The 18,423-nt window shown below is 38.5% G+C and overlaps 1 protein-coding gene across 1 annotated transcript in view; it reads left to right on the forward strand.

The window, feature by feature from the left end:
• The window catches only part of LOC127384000 (potassium voltage-gated channel subfamily KQT member 1-like), a 499,795-nt gene that overhangs the window by 153,520 nt on the left and 327,852 nt on the right, over window positions 1–18,423 (forward strand). Inside the window, 1 exon segment of the mRNA XM_051617878.1 lies at window positions 997–1,011. Coding sequence (XP_051473838.1) covers window positions 997–1,011 — 15 coding nt within the window.

Genomic DNA, 18,423 nt, shown 5'->3' on the forward strand with positions numbered 1-18,423 from the left:
ATTAGCATGCCAAAGGTTGAGTCCTAAAGGCTGGAAGGGCTTACAACATTTAGTTTAGTGTAAAAGATAACATTTCAAGCCACTGCTCATATTTTCTGATGTAATTTGCACAGAATTTTCTCATAACAGTGATTAATGGGGCTTATTTTGCAGTAACACTCAGCTGTCTCAACCAAATACTGGGTGTAGTTGCATTGGTAGGTTTCTTCCCACTCAGCTCCACAAGGATCTTTCCTAGATAATGCCTGCGTGTAGAGTTAATTATTTTGATGTTAAGTAATGACAGTATTGATGTTCTTCATTGAAACACAGAATTCTTTCTGAACGTTCCCATTTTTTTCAAATCTCAAGGCACAAATCACATCTACAGAGTTGTAGTCATGATTTCCATCAAATGGCAATGTTTGCTACTTAGCACCTCTGGATAGAGTTTAATTCTAAATATCTTCCAAAAGAAATTGCAGTCAGATTCCATAACTTTTTAGGTTTTATGTAACAGCAGGATGATCTGCATGAGTGGACAGAGACCATGGAGATTCCTATCTGTGCATGGAGTTATTCTCAGTAAAATACTCCTGAAAGCTCCCTTTGAAAGCACTCTTATTTTCAGCTTACTACTCCTTTTCTTCCGTGAGTGAATTTGGAAAATCTTGGCCATATTACTGTAAAATTAGAAATAAATGGAAGGGCAAAACAGATTCCTCTACACTGAACTTAGTATTCTGTAATAAGTGTATGTAATGATTTGATATTTCCCTCTTCAGTCAGGCAATAAGCTATGGTTCCTGAATGTGAAAGGCTGAGCTAGATTTTTAATTTACTAGTTTAACTTGGATGTCACTTTCCAACATGAAGTGTGGAAGTGTTTCCATATGTAACTCACTAGCTTTTAGATATCAACGGAACGTTTTTTACTAACATGAAAAATTCTAGAAAGACACACATAAAATATTAGTTCTATAATAAAGGATATATTTTTCTAATCCATTTCAATAGTCGTTCTATAACGATGTGTCATAGAAGATTGTTGAAGTTAATTCCTGAAGCAAAAGTAAGTCAACTAAAGCCAACATAAACAAATACCTTTAGTGTATTTAACAAAATAAGTGGTTATACTGAACCTTTTTTTTAATTAATATAATTGCTCTTCATTAAAACAGAAACTCATTTTTGCTTGAGTTATAAAATGAGTATTATTGAAAATTTCCTTTGAGAATATGATTTAGGTCTCTGTCCTAATGAGGTCCAATTTAAAAATGGGTTTTATGCATTTAAATGTTAGTGTGAGTTATGGTAAGAAAAGATGTTTTCGTGAGTTGAGCTTTCTTACATGGTCAAATTATTTTCACAAATGGCTTGCTAACATGCTTGTGATTTAACATGTTATGCACACTTAAGCTCTTACATAGTAAAAACCTCTTCCAATTTGTGAATCAGCTACTTGAGAAGAAAGTTGGAAAACACTAGGAAATTCTGGAATTTTTCCTTCTGAGAAGATCTGTTTCTTCCCTCTTATCCCCATGTACTTCAGAGTAATAGATTTTCTGAAGTAACAACAAATGTGTTGTTACAGAAAATATTTCAGAAACTGAGTCAAGCTTGAAATAGCTTATTGAGAGTTTACAACATGAGCAAGTGGCTGATAAATGGCTAAACAGATTAATTATCTTACATAGTTTTTGATGCATGGTGTGTGGATGAAAGACTGAACTTACACTTCCTTTGATAAGCAAAGTGACTTAAACTTTAGAGTAGGTATAACAAAACTTCTGTCTATACCAAGAGAGTCACAGATGTTTAGGTATTTTGATTGCTTTAGTTAAAGGCTTTTTAACTGGAGGTGCCTATTAAGAGTGTGTTTTCAGAAAGTTGTGGGTGTCCATGCTTTGAAAGCATTCAAAATTAGTTTGCCAAAAAATTACATACAAGTCCAGAATGACCATGCTATTGTGAATGTTGTCTTTAGTATGCTGAAGTCTTCAATGTTTCGACAAAGTATGCATTTTGAATCATTCCACACATCACCGGTGTTTACAGGTTGCCTCAGGCTTTGTATTGCCAGTCTTAAAGTAGCTCTTCTTTAGGTTGGTGTCACCATCCGATAGGCCGGAGATGTGGAGATTCTTGTGGGATCCCACAGAGACAAAGTACAATATGGGGTGCTAAAGACAATCACTAGGGCTGGTGTACAGCTTATGGAAGATTGGGCAGAACCCCTTTGCTTTCTAAGGTACTTCACTCTGGTGTGGTGACCAGGTGCAGCTGGGTTTGGCCTTCCCTACCCTAGTATAAGTCATACGGCAGGTACACCTCGTTGTCCTGAGGGACCCAGTCGAGAAGCTCTAAAGGTGATCCCAAATGGTGAAATTAAGATGCAAACTAGGTCAGATGTCACTACACACCAAACTTTATTGGAGTGGCACAACAAAAATTCAAAATTCCTAGAGCGAATAAGACAGAAAGATGGGAAAGTGAGGAGAAAGGAGAAATACAGAGAATAGCAATGATAGGATAGTTACCGCCACAGCCCAGCGACCTCATTGGGTGGGGAAGGACTTCACTGTATTGACAGCGTCACAGCTTTTTAGTTACAGTTCTTGACCTCAGCCCCTCCTCTATACACGTGTGATGTGTCTCCGAGGTGGTCTTTGGGGAGGAGGGGTGGGGTGGTTTCACACGGTGACCCCCTCCCCACAAGTCTTCCTCAAGCCTTTGCCTGCAGGCATTTGGCTTAGAAGGGAGTGGGGTGGGTACTGAGCGGTGTCCACCCTTTGCGATTTCAGCACCTTCTGGCTAACTTCCATGTTGATAAGATATGCAGTTGTTTGTCACCAAAGTTTGTTTCCATCTCTAATTCCACAAGCTTGCATTCCAACGATGTTGAGACATCTTGATGCCACAAGGTTAGCTTCTCAAAGTTGGGGTGGCTGGTGGATGGCAGGGAGACAGAGAGTGGCTCATTTTTTTCTGTGCTAAACTATGACTACTTTGTAATTTTTGAGCTTTTGTGGAAATTCTCAGACTTCCACTTAGGCGTGTAATCATAATTTGCCAGCTCTTCTGCTAAGATTAATTAATTTTCAGTTCTGCTTGATTAAAGCAATATGAGTTGTCACAGCCAGTTTTGATTTTATGCAGACTGTGATTTTCAAGTACACATGAGCACATGTGAATACACACATATGCAGAAGTCTTGAGTTGTAAAACACTGTTAGACACTGTTCAAACTATGGTTCCTGGACTTCTGCTATACTACTGGGTGGGATGGCAGCTTTGATACCTGTGTGTGGTAAGATTTCTCAAGTCTTCATAAGTTATGTTAGTGTTTAAGCCCACAACCCTTTAAGCAAGTTTCATAGATTTAGGCGCATTATGTGTTACACCTTTCAAAAGGCAGCCCTGCAGCCTGAAGTTTCTTAGGCATCAATGCAGAATCTCAAGATAATGTGCAACTTCCTGAGAAGTTTCAGCGTGGGATATTAGCCTTCTAGCTTGCAGTTTGCTAGTTCAGAAAATAAGCAGTGGAAAGCAGCATATTGTGTACTTCCTGCCACATTTACATGACCTTTCCAGACCTTCAAAACCAACGTTGTTCTTGACTCAGTGAAAATGTCTAAATCTAGAGAGAAAATCGCTGTGTCTCTAGAGCCTTTTTCAGGTGGATTCAGGTTCTTGACATTTTCCAGCATTGTTGTCCTGAATGATGTAGCTTTGTCTTCTGCATTGTTGAATCTTCCCAGCTTATCTTGTATTCTCACAATTGGAGTGGCTCTGCAGTCATACCAGTAACTGGTAAACCAAAAACTGGTCGTTTCTGCCCTCTCCTCTCCTAAGGTTCTTCTGTGACCCAAAGAATTTATTTCTGAAGCCAATCTCTTCCCTCTGCCCTCCCACCCTCTCTCACCCTCTCTCCTATTTTTGGAAAAGTTCTGTCTCCCACTGACATCTGTCACTGGTATGTAGTTTAGACTCCCTTTTGCTACAGGCCAAAATATACTCGGCTGCTACTGAGAGAACTGATCTTGTCCTGTCCCTATCTACCCTATCTATTAGTTCGCATTGCTTTCCTGAAGTTTACTGTAATACTCATGCAGCCATCCGGTGAACCCAGACCACAGAACTGATTGAACTGAAAACTCTCTCACAAGAAAAATAAGCTGATCAGTTTTCTAATCTTCTTAGCAAGGTTTTTGACACAGTCTTTCATAACATCCTTGTGAGCAAGCTCAGGAAATGTGGGATAGAAGAATGGACAGTGAGGTGGATTAGGAACTGGCTACACAACAGAGCCCAAAGAGTGGTGATCAGTGGTGCAGAGTCCAGCTGGAGACCTGTAGCTAGTGGAGTCCCTCAGGGATCAGTGCTGGGTCCAGTCCTGTTCAACATCTTTATTGAGGACCTTGATGATGGGACAGAGTGTCTTCTCAGCAAGTTTGCTAATGACACGAAGCTGGGAGGATTGGCTGATACACCTGAAGGCTGTGCAGCCATTCAGCAAGATTTGGACAGGCTGGAGAGCTGGGCAAAGAGAAACCTAATGAGGTGCAACAAGAACAAGTGCTGAGTCCTGCACCTGGGAAGGAACAGCAAAATGCAGCAGTACAGGCAAGGAGGTGATCTGCTAGAGAGCAGCTCCATGGAGAAGGACCTTGGAGTCCTCGTAGACAACAAGGTATCCATGGGATAACAGTGTGCCCTTGTGTCCAAGAAGGCCAGTGGTATCTTGGGATGCATTAAGAACAGCATGTCCAGCAGATCGAGGGAAGTTCTTCTCCCCCTCTACTTGGCCCTGGTGAGACCTCACTTGGGGTACTATGTCCAGTTCTGGGCTCCCCAGTTCAAGAGGGACAGGGATCTACTTGAGAGAGTCCAACAGAGGGCTACAAGGATGATTAAGGGACTGGAACACCTGCCTTATGGGGAAAGACTAAGAGGCTTGGAGCTTTTCAGTCTAGAGAGGAGAAGACTGAGAGGAGATCTAATTAATGCATATAAATAAATGAGGGATGGGCATCAAGAAGGCAGGGACAAGCTCTTTTCACTTGTGCCCTGTGCTAGGATGAGGGGCAATGGATTCAAGCTAGAGCACAGGAAGTTCCACCTTAACATGAGGAAGAACTTCTTTGCTGTGAGGGTTACAGAGCACTGGAACAAGCTGTTCAGAGAGATTGTGGAGTCTCCTTCTCTGGAGACTTTCAAGTCCTGTCTGAATGCATTTCTGAGTGACCTGCCCTAGATTTGGTCCAGCTCTGGCCAGGGTGGTTGGACTTAATGATCTCCAGAGGTCCCTTCCAGCCCCTAACATTCTGTGATTCTGTGACAATCTGCAAAAAAGTGAAAATATGTTAACATCAATTTTAAATGAAATGTCTTGGGTTTTGGTTTTTTTTACTATAGCTTATATTTTTATGAAAGGATTTAAAAACACTTGCTTTCAGGTTTCAGTTTCTCTCAGTAAAGTAGATAATTACTTTTTTACCTAACCTAAGTTTACCATCTATAAATCAGTTGACAAATAAGTATTATTGTATACATTTTTTACAGAGACGGTAGGAGAAAAACAATGCTGCAAAGATACAGCAGTAGTTGGTAAGGCATTATCTACAGTAGCCTTAATACAAAAATTTAAAACGTTGACAGATGAGCTGTTAAACAATTCAAGCATTGTCCTCTTTGGAGTACTTTTAGTCCATTGCATTTTGTGTATAGTTAATTTGTCCCATTCAGCCTATATTAAAAAGTCAGTTTTACACTGAATTCTGAGGTCATGGTTGTGTGTGACCTTCTCAGAGCAAAAACAATGGAAGTGATTCAGGATAAACAAGTGTGGAAAAATGCTGTTCAGTGGATTTTAAGTATTCTGTATTTTCAGTAGATTTTATGACTTTATGAATGTATAGTTCTGTCCATTAAAAAAAAAAAAAAAAAGATCTGTCAAGTCTGTGAGACCACAAATTTTACATGGTCTTCCTGGCATTACATTGTTTGGCAAATCCTTGGCATTTCTAATGAGATTTTCAAAGGATTGAGTTTTAAAGTGTTTTTGAAAAGGGTAAATAGTTTCTCAACTGCTGTCATTCTGATTGGAAGTTGAATCCAGCAGCCACACTAAACTATTCTTCTCCCAGTTGGAAGCTGAATATGGAATGTGTAAAACACAGAAATGATACAGGTGTTTTGGTGTTTTCTCCTGTGCCTTAAAAAGAAGGCATTAAAGTTTGCCATCAAATAAATGTGTTGTGTTGTAGAGGAATAATGAAGCTCCTATAATATTTTAAAACTAAGCTACATCAAGTGATGGGGTGTGTGGGGGAGGGGAGGAGAGCATGGGGCAAGAAGCTAAACCAAGAGCCATTAATCATGCACTGGACTTCAGACAAAAGTGGGGTTTTTTTGCAAATAAAGCTAGCTCTACAGTAAACAAGCTGTAGAAATCAGTTTCAGGTCCTTGAAGACCAAGACCTACAAATCTGCCTCTGTCCTTCAGGGTCAAAGGTCACTCCTCCTGCAGGCAGAGCTGCAGACAGTCCCATAAATGCAGGACTGTTGCCATGACACAGAAATATTGTCATACAGAGGAGGATGGCAAATGAGTGAAACTTCTTCAAGCTGACACATGGGAGGAGGGAAGAAAAGCTTCAAGAGATGAGTGTTCACTCTGAAAGCATATGCATCTAAGACACATATTCACAGAAATTTTTCAAAGCAGTATCTCAGAATGTTTTGGCTGGCCTGCTAAGTGATGTGACTTGGAAGAGTTTAACAAACTGTGCTGAGATTCTGCTGTTGGCCTGTGGAGACAGGCACAGAAATTTGGTTACATGAATCCAATTTTATTGTCAAGCAGAGAGAACAAATTAGTAACCAGTAGGACTAGCAGATAGGTGTTTGCTAATACTTAGATTTATGATTTTTTGCATTGAATTTTTGTTAATAGTTGTAGTAAGCCACATTCCAGTGTTCCTATCTAAATGACTGGTGATGCTCTCTGTAGGCAATGATTGAAATATACCAGATTTTCAGCTACATGCAATAAGCAGTTATTTCATATTATAATTTTTGGTGGTGATAATAGATTCTAGAGTTTATTTTAAAATTTTTTGAGTGATCACCTAGGAACTCATAAATTAAATGTTATAAGAAATGTTGTATAGATATATAGATTCTCTCCCACTCAGTACCAGGCATATTTTAGGTTAGATTAAAAAAAAAAACCACAAAAAGAGTTAGCAGATAAACTAGCTATGCTCACAGTGGGAACCACCAACAGTGAAGGTGTGTGGGAACCAGGACATGAAACCTATCGGGGAAGAATGATTTATGGACAGCCATATCAGTCTTGCCTAAATGTGTTATATAGAGATAGATAAAATATCCCATTAGAGGGCCAAGCCTTCTGAGTATGTCTGATGAAATAAGAACGTGTTTTCACAGGTTGTCAGTTGATTGAGATTTAATCTCCATGAAACAGTTGCATGTGGAGCAGAGATCAGCCAATGTTTGAGCTAAATGCTCTTTCTGCTACTGGCACATCCAAATCAGTATGTAATTTTGGAAAAGCACAGTGAAGGCTGAGCTGCCTAGTATGCTGTGTTACTGCATTCGTGTGTCGCCTGTAGCTTGGTGTTCTCCCTATCAAGAGTATGCACTTGGTTTGCCAACAGATGTTATGGTAAGCAGAAAGGACATTTCTCAGAGTTCCAAAGTAGTCTTTTGTTGAAGGCTCAAACTTACTAAGAACCTTGTTATTTAAGAACCTATGGATCAGACCAAAGGCCCCACTAGCCCTGCATGCAGTCACCAAGTATGACCAGGAACTGACCTCTAAGAAAACAAAAGGAAAAGCAAGGAGAGTGAAAAGTTATCCTTGCTCCTGTACTGCTTCTGGAATCAGCAGTTCCTGGCTCTGCCTGAGCCAGAGTGTATCTGGGTAATAATTTTTTATGTTTCTAATGAAGCTATTTTCTGAAATTTACCCTTTTAGTTTCATTTCTGTTTGGGCCCCCGCCATACACTCATGTTGATGACTTCCACAGTCCTCTTGAACCTTTGCATGACAATTTCACTGTCTGCTCCTTGATCCTGTTATGTACATAGCACTGAATTATTGTCACTGTTCTGCTTTCTCAAGACTGTGATCCTGTGCACCTGTAATATATATACCCCTCATAATCCCAGTAAGGAAATGCGAAGTTTATGGTCTCTGTTTTTACTTTTTATATACAAACTATTTTCATTACCTGTTATCATCCTTATCTTGCCACACTTTTCTAGTTCTCCTATGTTTCTTGATATTACTTGGAATTACTTATCAATTTATTGAAGATCTTGTGACAGGATCACAATATCTCCTGTTTAAATACTGTCTCAACATATTCAGAGTTTATGTCCTTCGGCAGCTTTATTTCCTGTATTTTATTTAAGAAATGAAAAGTCAGGTTAATTATTATGCTCCCACTACAACATTCGATCGTGTTCCTTTTCTTGTACGTTTAAATAGTAGCTTTCTGTGTCATCCACAGTCAGGGTAGGAAGGAAAATTTTAGTTGCGAGTGTACATCCTTGGCCCGTGTTCCCATAAGTTAAAAAATTCTCTCATTAAATAATTATAGTGCCTGTTGCCATCATTATTTATGCTCTGTAACAGACACAATTCAACTCAGATTTCTGTGAATGAAGTAGAGAGGTGTTGGGTAGATGCAGCAAGAGGGGGATACACTGCTTTGTTTTGGATCTTGTGTGGTACAAAAAGAAAACACCAAAATATATTGAGAAGACTTAAAAGTAATAAATGAATGTGGAGTGAAGAGAGTTTTAATGTTAGGATAAGAGTGGTGTATCTTTCTGGAAACTGGGTGAACGACTTTTATATTTGAATTTTGTTTTGTTAATATTTCTTTTAACTTGAAACAAAAGCTCTCAGATGAGAGCCCTTCTAAACTCTAGAGGGTAGCTGGATAACAAGGATGTGTGTTCTCGGTATTGAGCAGTGCTTCACCTGCAGTGTTCATGGTCTGAATTTCACAGTAGTGCTTTCTGATTTCTAGCATCTGTGGTTTTCTGATACAGAGGTTCTGTCTGATTTCTGCTAGGTTACCTGGAGCAAGTAGTGACATACTAGTCTCTCACCTTGCACTGGAGAGAAAACAATCCTAACAATCCCGCTTTGGAAGACTGTGTATGGGATCAAAAATATTTTAAATTGCCATCTGCTAAATTCTTCAACTCTAAAGGACTAAGTTTTACACAGCTTTGGTTTCTTAGGTTACTGTAAACATTCTTTAGAACTAAAAGGCTGGTATAAACATGCCAAATGTATTAGACAAGAGTATTCTCAGACAAATCGACTTTCACTTCAGGAATTACCAACCAGTGATTCCTTCTGTATTTAAGAGGTTTTCATTGCGCAGTAGTTCTCAAGTATCGAATTGGTTTTAAAATGCTGTCTCTTAAGTGCTAGCAAATGGAAGAACCTGGCTCAAGTAGAAAACTCAGCAAAAAGAAGTACTTGCTTCTGATCTGAAGAGGTACTGGCAGTTCAGTGTATGTCCTAGTGGGAAAGTAGAAAATATCAACACATATTTTATTTGGTCTGCGAGTACAGTGTAGGCATTTATTGGAAACAAAACCACAATATAGTGGAGTGGAGTGTTTTGCTTGTATTTTCCAAAGTCTAACTCTTCTTAACCACCTGGTTGTCATGTATAAATTTCTAAGAGTAATAGTTCAGGAGTAAGACATAACTGGAGTTTTGCAAGTGCTTAAGGGTTAAGATTTAGTTTCCATGTCACCTGATGACCTCTATTAATTTAAAAGGTTACTGCCTCAGAGTTATACCACCTGTTGAGATTAGCTAAAGCTGCAGCCTGTGGCCTCTGTCATTGTAGCAGAGCTTATGTTGCTGGACTTTTTTGGGGGTCTGTTCTGGTTTTGCTGAAAAAAATCCTCATCTTTTTTTGCTCAATCTTTTTGAATAAATGCACCTTGAGATTATCAGGGCTTTTTTTCTCTTTCCTTTTGTGTTTTTAAAGAAGCTGGGGCACGAAGCTCTTTGTTCTGCTTCACACTTGTGTTTGAGAGCCAAATAGACTAGGTCAGGAGGGGATGAGTGCAGAGGACTACTGAAAGTTTGAAGAACTGAAAGTTTGCTCAAAATGGAGTAACTTTGGGTGGTCTTCTCTAGATGACACATGGGAATAAGCATTTGAAATGTGACTCATTTTCAAATCAATAAAAAGAGAAAGAAGGTGGCTCTACTTTATAAGTATTCTCGAGTTTTTCATTTTCAAAAGCAGCAGGCAGGATTTTAATTTGCAGCAGATTCCTCTTCATAAAAGCACCAGTCCAACAGAGTGTTCTGAGCTCAGGTTAAGCAGCTTGAAATAGTTAATTTTACAAAGCAGTGCAGTAATAATACTTTTCCCCCTCCTTTTCCATCTTCTTCCTTCTCTCAAGTACTAAATAATGAATGAGAGCACTTGGATATTTCCATGTATATGGAATATAATATTTTCTATCAATTTGTATACATTCCTTTTAGTATTTTGAGATATGAGTCTTTTTTAATTGAACTTAGAAGCAGGAATTTGAAATGTAAAATGCATCCAAGCTATTTCATTTTACTTCATTGTGAGTTTTACCTAGAACATGAAAAATATGGTGGTAATGAGATTATATAATGTGGAAAAATCAGTTTCCAGTGAATTAAGTAGTTGTTGTATATGTAACATTGGAGAATGGAACATACTGCAAATAGAGCATTTTCCCTGAAGGACAGTGTCATTACATTGTTGGTGAAAAAAGTGCTGCCTTTTCCTTTTGGAGAAAACTGATGCTTTGAAAACTAGCACTAGATTAAAAAAAAAAAAAAAATGCAAAGGAAGAATTTTATGCAGTGGATAAATGAGTGAGTTTTTGACTGCATTCTCCTTTGACACTGAGGACAGTGACTTCTTCCATGAAAGTCTTTTCTGGCAAATTGTCCAAGCTTTGGGGTCTAGAGGAAATAGTGCTGTAGGGCTGATGACCATCTCTGCCACCTTAGGAGAACTTAGGTGCCTGGTCTTGCTTTCTAAAGTGCAAAAGTTTAGTTCCACAGAAGAAGATTGGGAACTTTTAGACACTTTCAATGAAGATATGACTGAGTAAGGGGAGGCATAAACTTGTATCCCAAGGCCCTTAGGGCCTAACTCTGATGTAGAAGAACACAGCTACTTTCTGCCAGACACAGTCTGGAATTATCTTTTGCAGTTAAATACTAAAAGATAAGTTTTCAGAAGGATAGGCAGCCAACTTATTTTTCTACTGAAATAGGATAAAGCAGTACACACTTTTTATATGACAGACTACTGATTAAACCATTCATTAAGTAGGACATGGGATTCAGTTCCTTTATCAGACAGAAGGGGTTGAAAGCCACACAAAAACCCCCTAAATTAATAAACACCTGAAACCAATAATGAGAAAACAGAATAGTGAAGAGTTTGGAGGAGATTATTTTCTTCTTTTTGAAAATGTACTTATCTGCTTATGGGGAAGGCAAACTCTTTAAAGGGTGTGTACACAAGCGATACACGTATTTTTTAGTGAAATGGTCAGTAAAGCTAACTCAGAAACATTCAGAAGTGAATCATTGTACTAGAAATTTCATGAATGCTTAAGCATGTCAGGTCACTCAGAAAGCACTAATCAGGGCTGTGAGCATATTAAAAACAGTAGGAGTGAAATTAGATTACATTCAGTTCATAGTGGTCATACCAAAAGCAACACTTGACACTCTCTGTGATTACTCATTTGTGTCATTTCTTAAAAATGTTTGTGATCTGATACAGTGTTATATGTTTGTGGGTACAGTAAGAATTTTCCCAAAGGAGATATTTCTCAATGTTATTGCAGTAATTCTTAGGGTAAGTGTGCCTTGAATACATAACTTTAAATTTGATGTAAGTGTTGTTGGAAGCTGTTTTCCAACAGACCGTTCTGGATTGACTTTCTGTTCCAGCTGGTAATCATATGGTACAGGTCGTCCCCCTCCACCCCCATCCTTTCTTCATTTTATTGCAAATAAGGTTGCACATTCTTACAATAGTTACAGCATTGCTGTTTTCTTGGCTTCCTCAGCAAGCATTATGTTGTTGTTTAGCCTTAACCTATGCCCATATTCAGCTCAAACAAAGAACAACTATTTCAGTGAACTGCAGGAGTAAATTATGATCTGCTGGAGGCAGGAAAAACGTTAATTACTGTAAGCATGACAGATCAGAGATCATCGTACACAAATATGTCCACTTGAATTGTTGATTGGGACATTTACTGTGCTTAATCCTTAAAAATGATTTTGCTTTGCTCATCATTAAGTGTAGAAAGCCATGGTGGGGAGCAGTAGCTTTGAGTTACAAACAAAGCAAATTCAAGAGTTAAAATGCAGAACATCAAGAAAAGGCTCAAAGGACAAGAGTTTTCCAGAACTACCTTTTCCAAATATGTGTGCAGTAGTATCTCTTCAGGCTTTATCTTCCAGCAGAGTAGGGCAAGGTCCAGGTACATGAAATTGTTAATTCAGAAATTTCATGGATTTGTCAGTTGTGATCAGGAGATCTGCAGTAGGGAAAAAATGTGTCCTGATGCTAAGTCCTTCCCCTTCTCCATCTCAACCTTATTACATCCCATTGGCAATGGGAAGGAGAAGTGAATGGAGTCAAGAATGCTCTTTAGATGCTTTTTCCAATTTCCTAATAAAACTTTGGCCTCTTTTGATCTACTCCAGTAGACAACAAAAAATGTTCTTCATTTAGTGAGGGTGTGGACCCATCCTTCCAACTTTGTGATCTGCAGCTGCCCAGCTTTTCTGCCATCTACCTAAACTGGATGACTGGCTGGTGGGGCCCCTGAGGTTTCTCACCTTCGTTTACTCCATTGTTGATTCATAGCTAGAGTAAGGACACCAGTGTTTCTAAAGGCTGGTATCAAGAGACATTGAAAAAATAGAGATTTTTGAAACAAATTTTGTTCAGTGTGGATAAAAGGTAAAGGCCATGTTGTCAATTCAGCCTTGGTCCTCTAAAGAGAAAGAGAAACCTGAAGTTTCCAAGGTGCCCTTCAGTATTCTGCTCCTCTCCCATGAAGAATGCCCATAATGAGGATGTAGCATTGCTATTCCAGACCATTCAACATAGCATCACATCTCCTGAGAAAGGCAAGAGCAAGAGAAAGCGATGCTGTTAGGACAGCACACAAGTACCTTGGCTGCTTTCTGTGGTCCTTTGCCTTTGTGCTGCCCCACCATTCAGAACTGCTGAATTAAAAATGTTAGAAAAGTATATTTGTATTTTTAGTAAAAGGTATTTGTTTCATGGGTTTTTGTTTAGTTTTGATTTTTTGTTTGTTTTGGTTTTTTAGTTGTTTGTTTTAAAATATCTTCTGTATCTATGTATGAACCAGTTCTCTATTTTATGTAATCTGTTTTTGAAACTGCTGATACTTTGGACTGACACTACCTCATACAGCAGCAAGTTTCAGGAGTTCACTTTCCTCTTCTAAGGAAGATTTTAAAGATTTATTTTAAATTGTTTTTCTACTTGTTTCTGTGATTGGCCCCCAGTTTTAGCAGCGCGGGACTTTGGGCAGTCAAACTCAATTCTTTGTTTTGAGTTGAGAGTAATTTAGCAGTCTTATATCCTTTAAGAAAAACAAAAAGGGCAAAAGTCAATATGTATATCCATGCAACTAGGCCAAGAAAGGAAAAACCTTCTTTTTTTTTAAAAAAAATATAAAATATTTCCAATGTATTTCATTTCAAGGGCATGACTGTGAAATTAAGACTGCCTCATACTCCATATGCACAAAAAGAGAGAATTAGGGTAGTGTGATGAACGTAACTGGGCAATTTAATGAGTTTTTAGTGTTAAATTCTCTAGTAGAATTATGTTTGCAGAAAGGGGAATGGAGTAAGAGTCTTAGCAAAGAGACTTTCAAAGCTCTGCTTCAGTTTGGAAGTGTAAATACTGAGGATGCAAATCAAAACTAGCTCCCAAAGATCAAGACCATGGACTGCTCCTTCAGTTAAGGCTATTTTCATTCTACATAATTAATTTCAAACATCTGCTGTTTAAGTCAAAATAGGACAGAGAATTAAGTCCAGTGGTAGTGCACAAAATGTTGAAATTAGGTTTTTTGAACGATATCTGTCTGAAATCTAATTTTGATTTCAGCAAACTCTCAACTGGAGCAATTTGCTGTTAAATAAAATGTGATACAAGTGACATATCAGTGTGAGTGGAGTCAGCAAGCCCGTTGGATGAAAGAGGGAGCTATGTCAAGAGAGAAGAGTAATTGTTTAATTTTTTGGGCAGTACCTCTGTTTAAATTTTAAGGATTTTTTTTTTTTTTTTTTTCTGAAAAGGATGAATTGCACTTTCCTTTTAATTTTAAGCTGATTCAAATAAGCACCTGAACTTCCACCAATTTGCAAACTAAGTTGATCACGGAATCACAGAAGTGCTAGAGTTGGAAGGCACCTCTAGAGATCATCTGGTCCAACTCTCCCACTGAAATAGAACAAACTGGAGCATGTTACACAGGGCTGCATCCAGGCAGGTTTTGAGTATGGAGACTCAACAACCTCCCTGGGCAGCCTGTTCCAGTGCTCTGTCACCTTCACTGTGAAGAAGTTTTTTCTGGTGTTTTAATGGAACTTTCTGTGTTGAATCTTGTACCTGTTGCTTCTCGTCCTATCACTGGGAACTACTGAGAAGAGCCTGTCTCCATCTTCCCTGCACCCACCCTTTAGATACTAATATACATTGAGAAGGTCTCCCCTCAGCCTTCTCTTCCCCAGGCTAGAGTCCCAGCTCTCTCAGCCTTTCCTCATAAGAGAGGTGCTCCAATCCCCCAATCCTCTTTGTCACTCTGGACTCTAGTAGTTCCCTGTCTCTCGTGAACTGAGGAGCCCAGATTTGGATGCAGTATTCCAGAGGTGGCCTCACCAGGGCCAGAGTAGAGGATGTTGATGCTCTTGAAAAGTACATAACTCTGGATTTGAGCTTAGAAATTATTATTTTATTTTGACTTTTGCATTTTAAATGTGTGTTCAAGGTGGTTTTTAAATTTCATTTAATTCACTTTTCTTAAAACAATGCAATGCAAAGTCTCCTGATCATGATAATGATTTGAAGTTTAATTTTTAATGCCAATGCCTTCAGTTTTGGACTCTGTCTTTTCCTTGCATTTATGACACACAAAATGCTGATTATTACAACTGATTTTGCGAGGAGATGTTTGGAATAATTAAACCCTGGTTTTTTTCAGCTTGCCTAGGTTTTTTACTTTGGCTGTGGTATGCTTTTTACTTTTACTTCTGCAGTTTGGTTGTGGTATGCTGTGGTTTTCTGCCTTGCAAAAATACCAGTCTCACAAAACAAAAGTGTTTCTTTGTATATCCTGGTTAAAAAATATGCTAAGAATTAATTTTTACTGTCACCAAAATGAAAGGTCTTTGTGGCCAGTTGTATGCAAACAAGAGCCCTGTCATTAAAATGGAATAACCCTGGAGAGGTAACTGAGAGGAAGGTGTTTGAAAACTGAAACTTTATGGCCGAATATTAGTTAGGAACACTCTGTCTATGGATTCTTCATGCTTAATGTGGAGATACAGATTTCTATATTTAGAAATGAAGCTGTTTACTAGAATTCAGGTTTTGTCATCAAAGGTGACTGTTTTTATTACAGCTTTCATGCTACAGTAAGGTTTTTATTCCAAGCCCGATTGCGTGGCACTGGTGAATGTTGGGTTTACCCTTCATGCCCATACTTCTTTATGAAATTAGAAAAATGGTAATGTTTCCTGGCTAATTAGTGATTTCTTTAAATATGGTATGCGGAAGTATATTCCCACTGTTTGTTACTTTACAATAGCACATTTGGCTTATTTTTAAAAAATTACTGACTTTTACTTGCGTAAATTTTGAATTTTAAGAGGTATTGACTCTGCTGAAAGTGGACAAAGGAATGCAAAGCACTTACACTATGTGTCAGTGTGTGACTACTCAAGCATTTGTTTTTTGAGAATATTTTTAGAAAAGGCTTCCAGCAGATATATATATATATTCATCTGTGTGACCATATCTACGAAGAGGGAGTGACCTCTTTAAAATCCAAGTGTTAGCAATAGAATAATAAAGTACCTATTTATTTTACCTCCTGAAAAATAAACACATCATTTTCTTATGTATTCCTTAGGCTTTTGCTAAGTAAAAGCAGTGTGATGTGAATCCCACCCACCTTTCTACCAAGAATTATGTACTCTTTTGTTACGTTTCTATCAGGTCTGAAATAAGCCTCCTAGGTCTTTAAAGCAGTTCTTTGAAATTCAGGCAACCTTCATTTAGTGTTGTGTATGACATCAGGAATTTAATTGAGGCAATGCAATTAGAAAAGTGTCTCAGTGATAACAAAACCGTTGTTCATTGCTGTCAGCTTTAATTAGTTTTAGTGGTGGAAGAAACTTCCATTTAGAGCTGAATTGCTGTTTTTCAAAAGTGACAGTGGACAAACAGCAATAAGCATCCAGCAAAATGAGTTGGGACTTTGTCAAAATGGCATTTCCAACAGTGCCCAATGCAAATGTTCAAAGAGGAGCAATGGTGCATGGCTTTTACATCAGGGAGGGCAAATAGCTGTCTGAGATGCAAACCATTTCAGTCATCAAGGGAAGCTTGATAAAGTAAAGGATGGGGAACAGGAGCAGCTTTATAGAAAAGGGTACAGATGTTAGTTCAGGACACAAGCCGAGCATTAGTCAGCAGTGTCACGCCATTGCAAGAAAGCAAATACCATCTTGGGATGTATAAACAGGACTGGAACTTTTAGGACACACAGAGGGATCACATAAAGCCTCAGTGGGATTACTGTGTCCAGTTTTGGCAGCATGTTTCAAGAGAAAAATGAACAGATTAAGAACAACTCTAATGGAGAGCAATGAAAATGATCAGCAAGATAGACAATATGACCTGTGAGGAAGCTGTTCTACCTAGAGGAAGGAAGCTTGACAATGACTAGGAGATTTTTAGAATACACACAAAACTTGTGTAAGGAGAAAGGAAGTGATATACGCTCCATTTCCTTGACAGACAGGACTTAAAATCTGGCATATACTATAGCAAGATGGATTAAGTAGAAATGTCATTAAAACCTTTCTGATCTTAGGAGATGCTGTAAAGCAGACTGTATTAAAGGTCTTAGAGAGGAAGGTGAGAGAGGCTATATATCAGAAATTCCATTTTTATAAAGCCTTTTGCTTTAGGAAAAAAGTGATTGATTAGATACGTTTCTGAAACCTTAACCAAGTCCAGGATGGAATGACACTAGTGCAGAAATACTGTTAATTGGGATTGCGGCTGGCTTTTGCATAGATTTTTGAAGTGTAAAGGGTGTTTTTTCTCAGATGGCTTATGTTCTGTTTAGAAATTATCAGTCATCTAACCGTGAATATTTTGAAATATATTTCTGTGAATTTGTGCAGTTTTATACAAAATTTTCATAATGGCATAAATGGCATAGAATTTGGCATTTGAACTGCTCTTTTGAACTGTGTTTAAGACCTCTCAATTTTTATTGCTCTAAGCACAAAAAGAGTAAAGGTAAACTTCAGGATTTGAGGCAGTTTTGGTTTCCTCAGATGATTACTGAATCTTACTCTTTCCTGAGGGAACACAGCCTAAGGTAGCTGTAGTTGTTAAGGGCTTTATTGAGGACATAGTTGTTACATTTAATGAGGAAGTGGTTCACAATTGCCTTATTTCCAGTGCTAGACTAGGTTCTGTTTTATTCCAGCAAGTAGGACCTCTATGGTGAGACCCCAACACACCCAAAGAAGCACATCAGTGTTACTCTAACAACAGAGTTGTTAGGCCACACAGCCATTTCTGGGTGTCAGGGTGAAGCCACTCTTAGGCTGAATATTTCCCTTCAGTGCTCATTTTAAAAGTGCTACCAAATAACGTGTTGGTGGAATCTCATCATGATGACCAAAAAGAAGATAAACGGTCCAGCCACGTGGGAGTTTGTCTAGTATAAATGGTTGAACTAACTCTGTCTGAACTCCGGGGTTTTTTTCCCAGTTTTAAAGGAAAAGTAAATTGCTTGTGTATTTTCTCCACTGTCCCATTCTGGACTCTAATCCACTGCTGAACAGTTCCTCCTTTTTATGTTTAGCTGACACCTAACTTTTTCTTCCTGAGTTTATTTACTACGTTTTGACACTTCTTCATTTGCAGCCTGGGGCAGCTGGTAAATTCTTGACTAGTGTTCTCTGTCAAAGACACAGCAAGCCCTAGGATCAGCTTCCCAGAAACCTGTTGCATTACACTCCAGGGAGCTGGTCCTAAAAGGAAAAGAGGTGTCTAATCGAGGAACATAAATTGAGTA

Source organism: Apus apus, chromosome 1 (genome assembly GCF_020740795.1).
Source record: "Apus apus isolate bApuApu2 chromosome 1, bApuApu2.pri.cur, whole genome shotgun sequence".
Taxonomy (NCBI): domain Eukaryota; kingdom Metazoa; phylum Chordata; class Aves; order Apodiformes; family Apodidae; genus Apus; species Apus apus.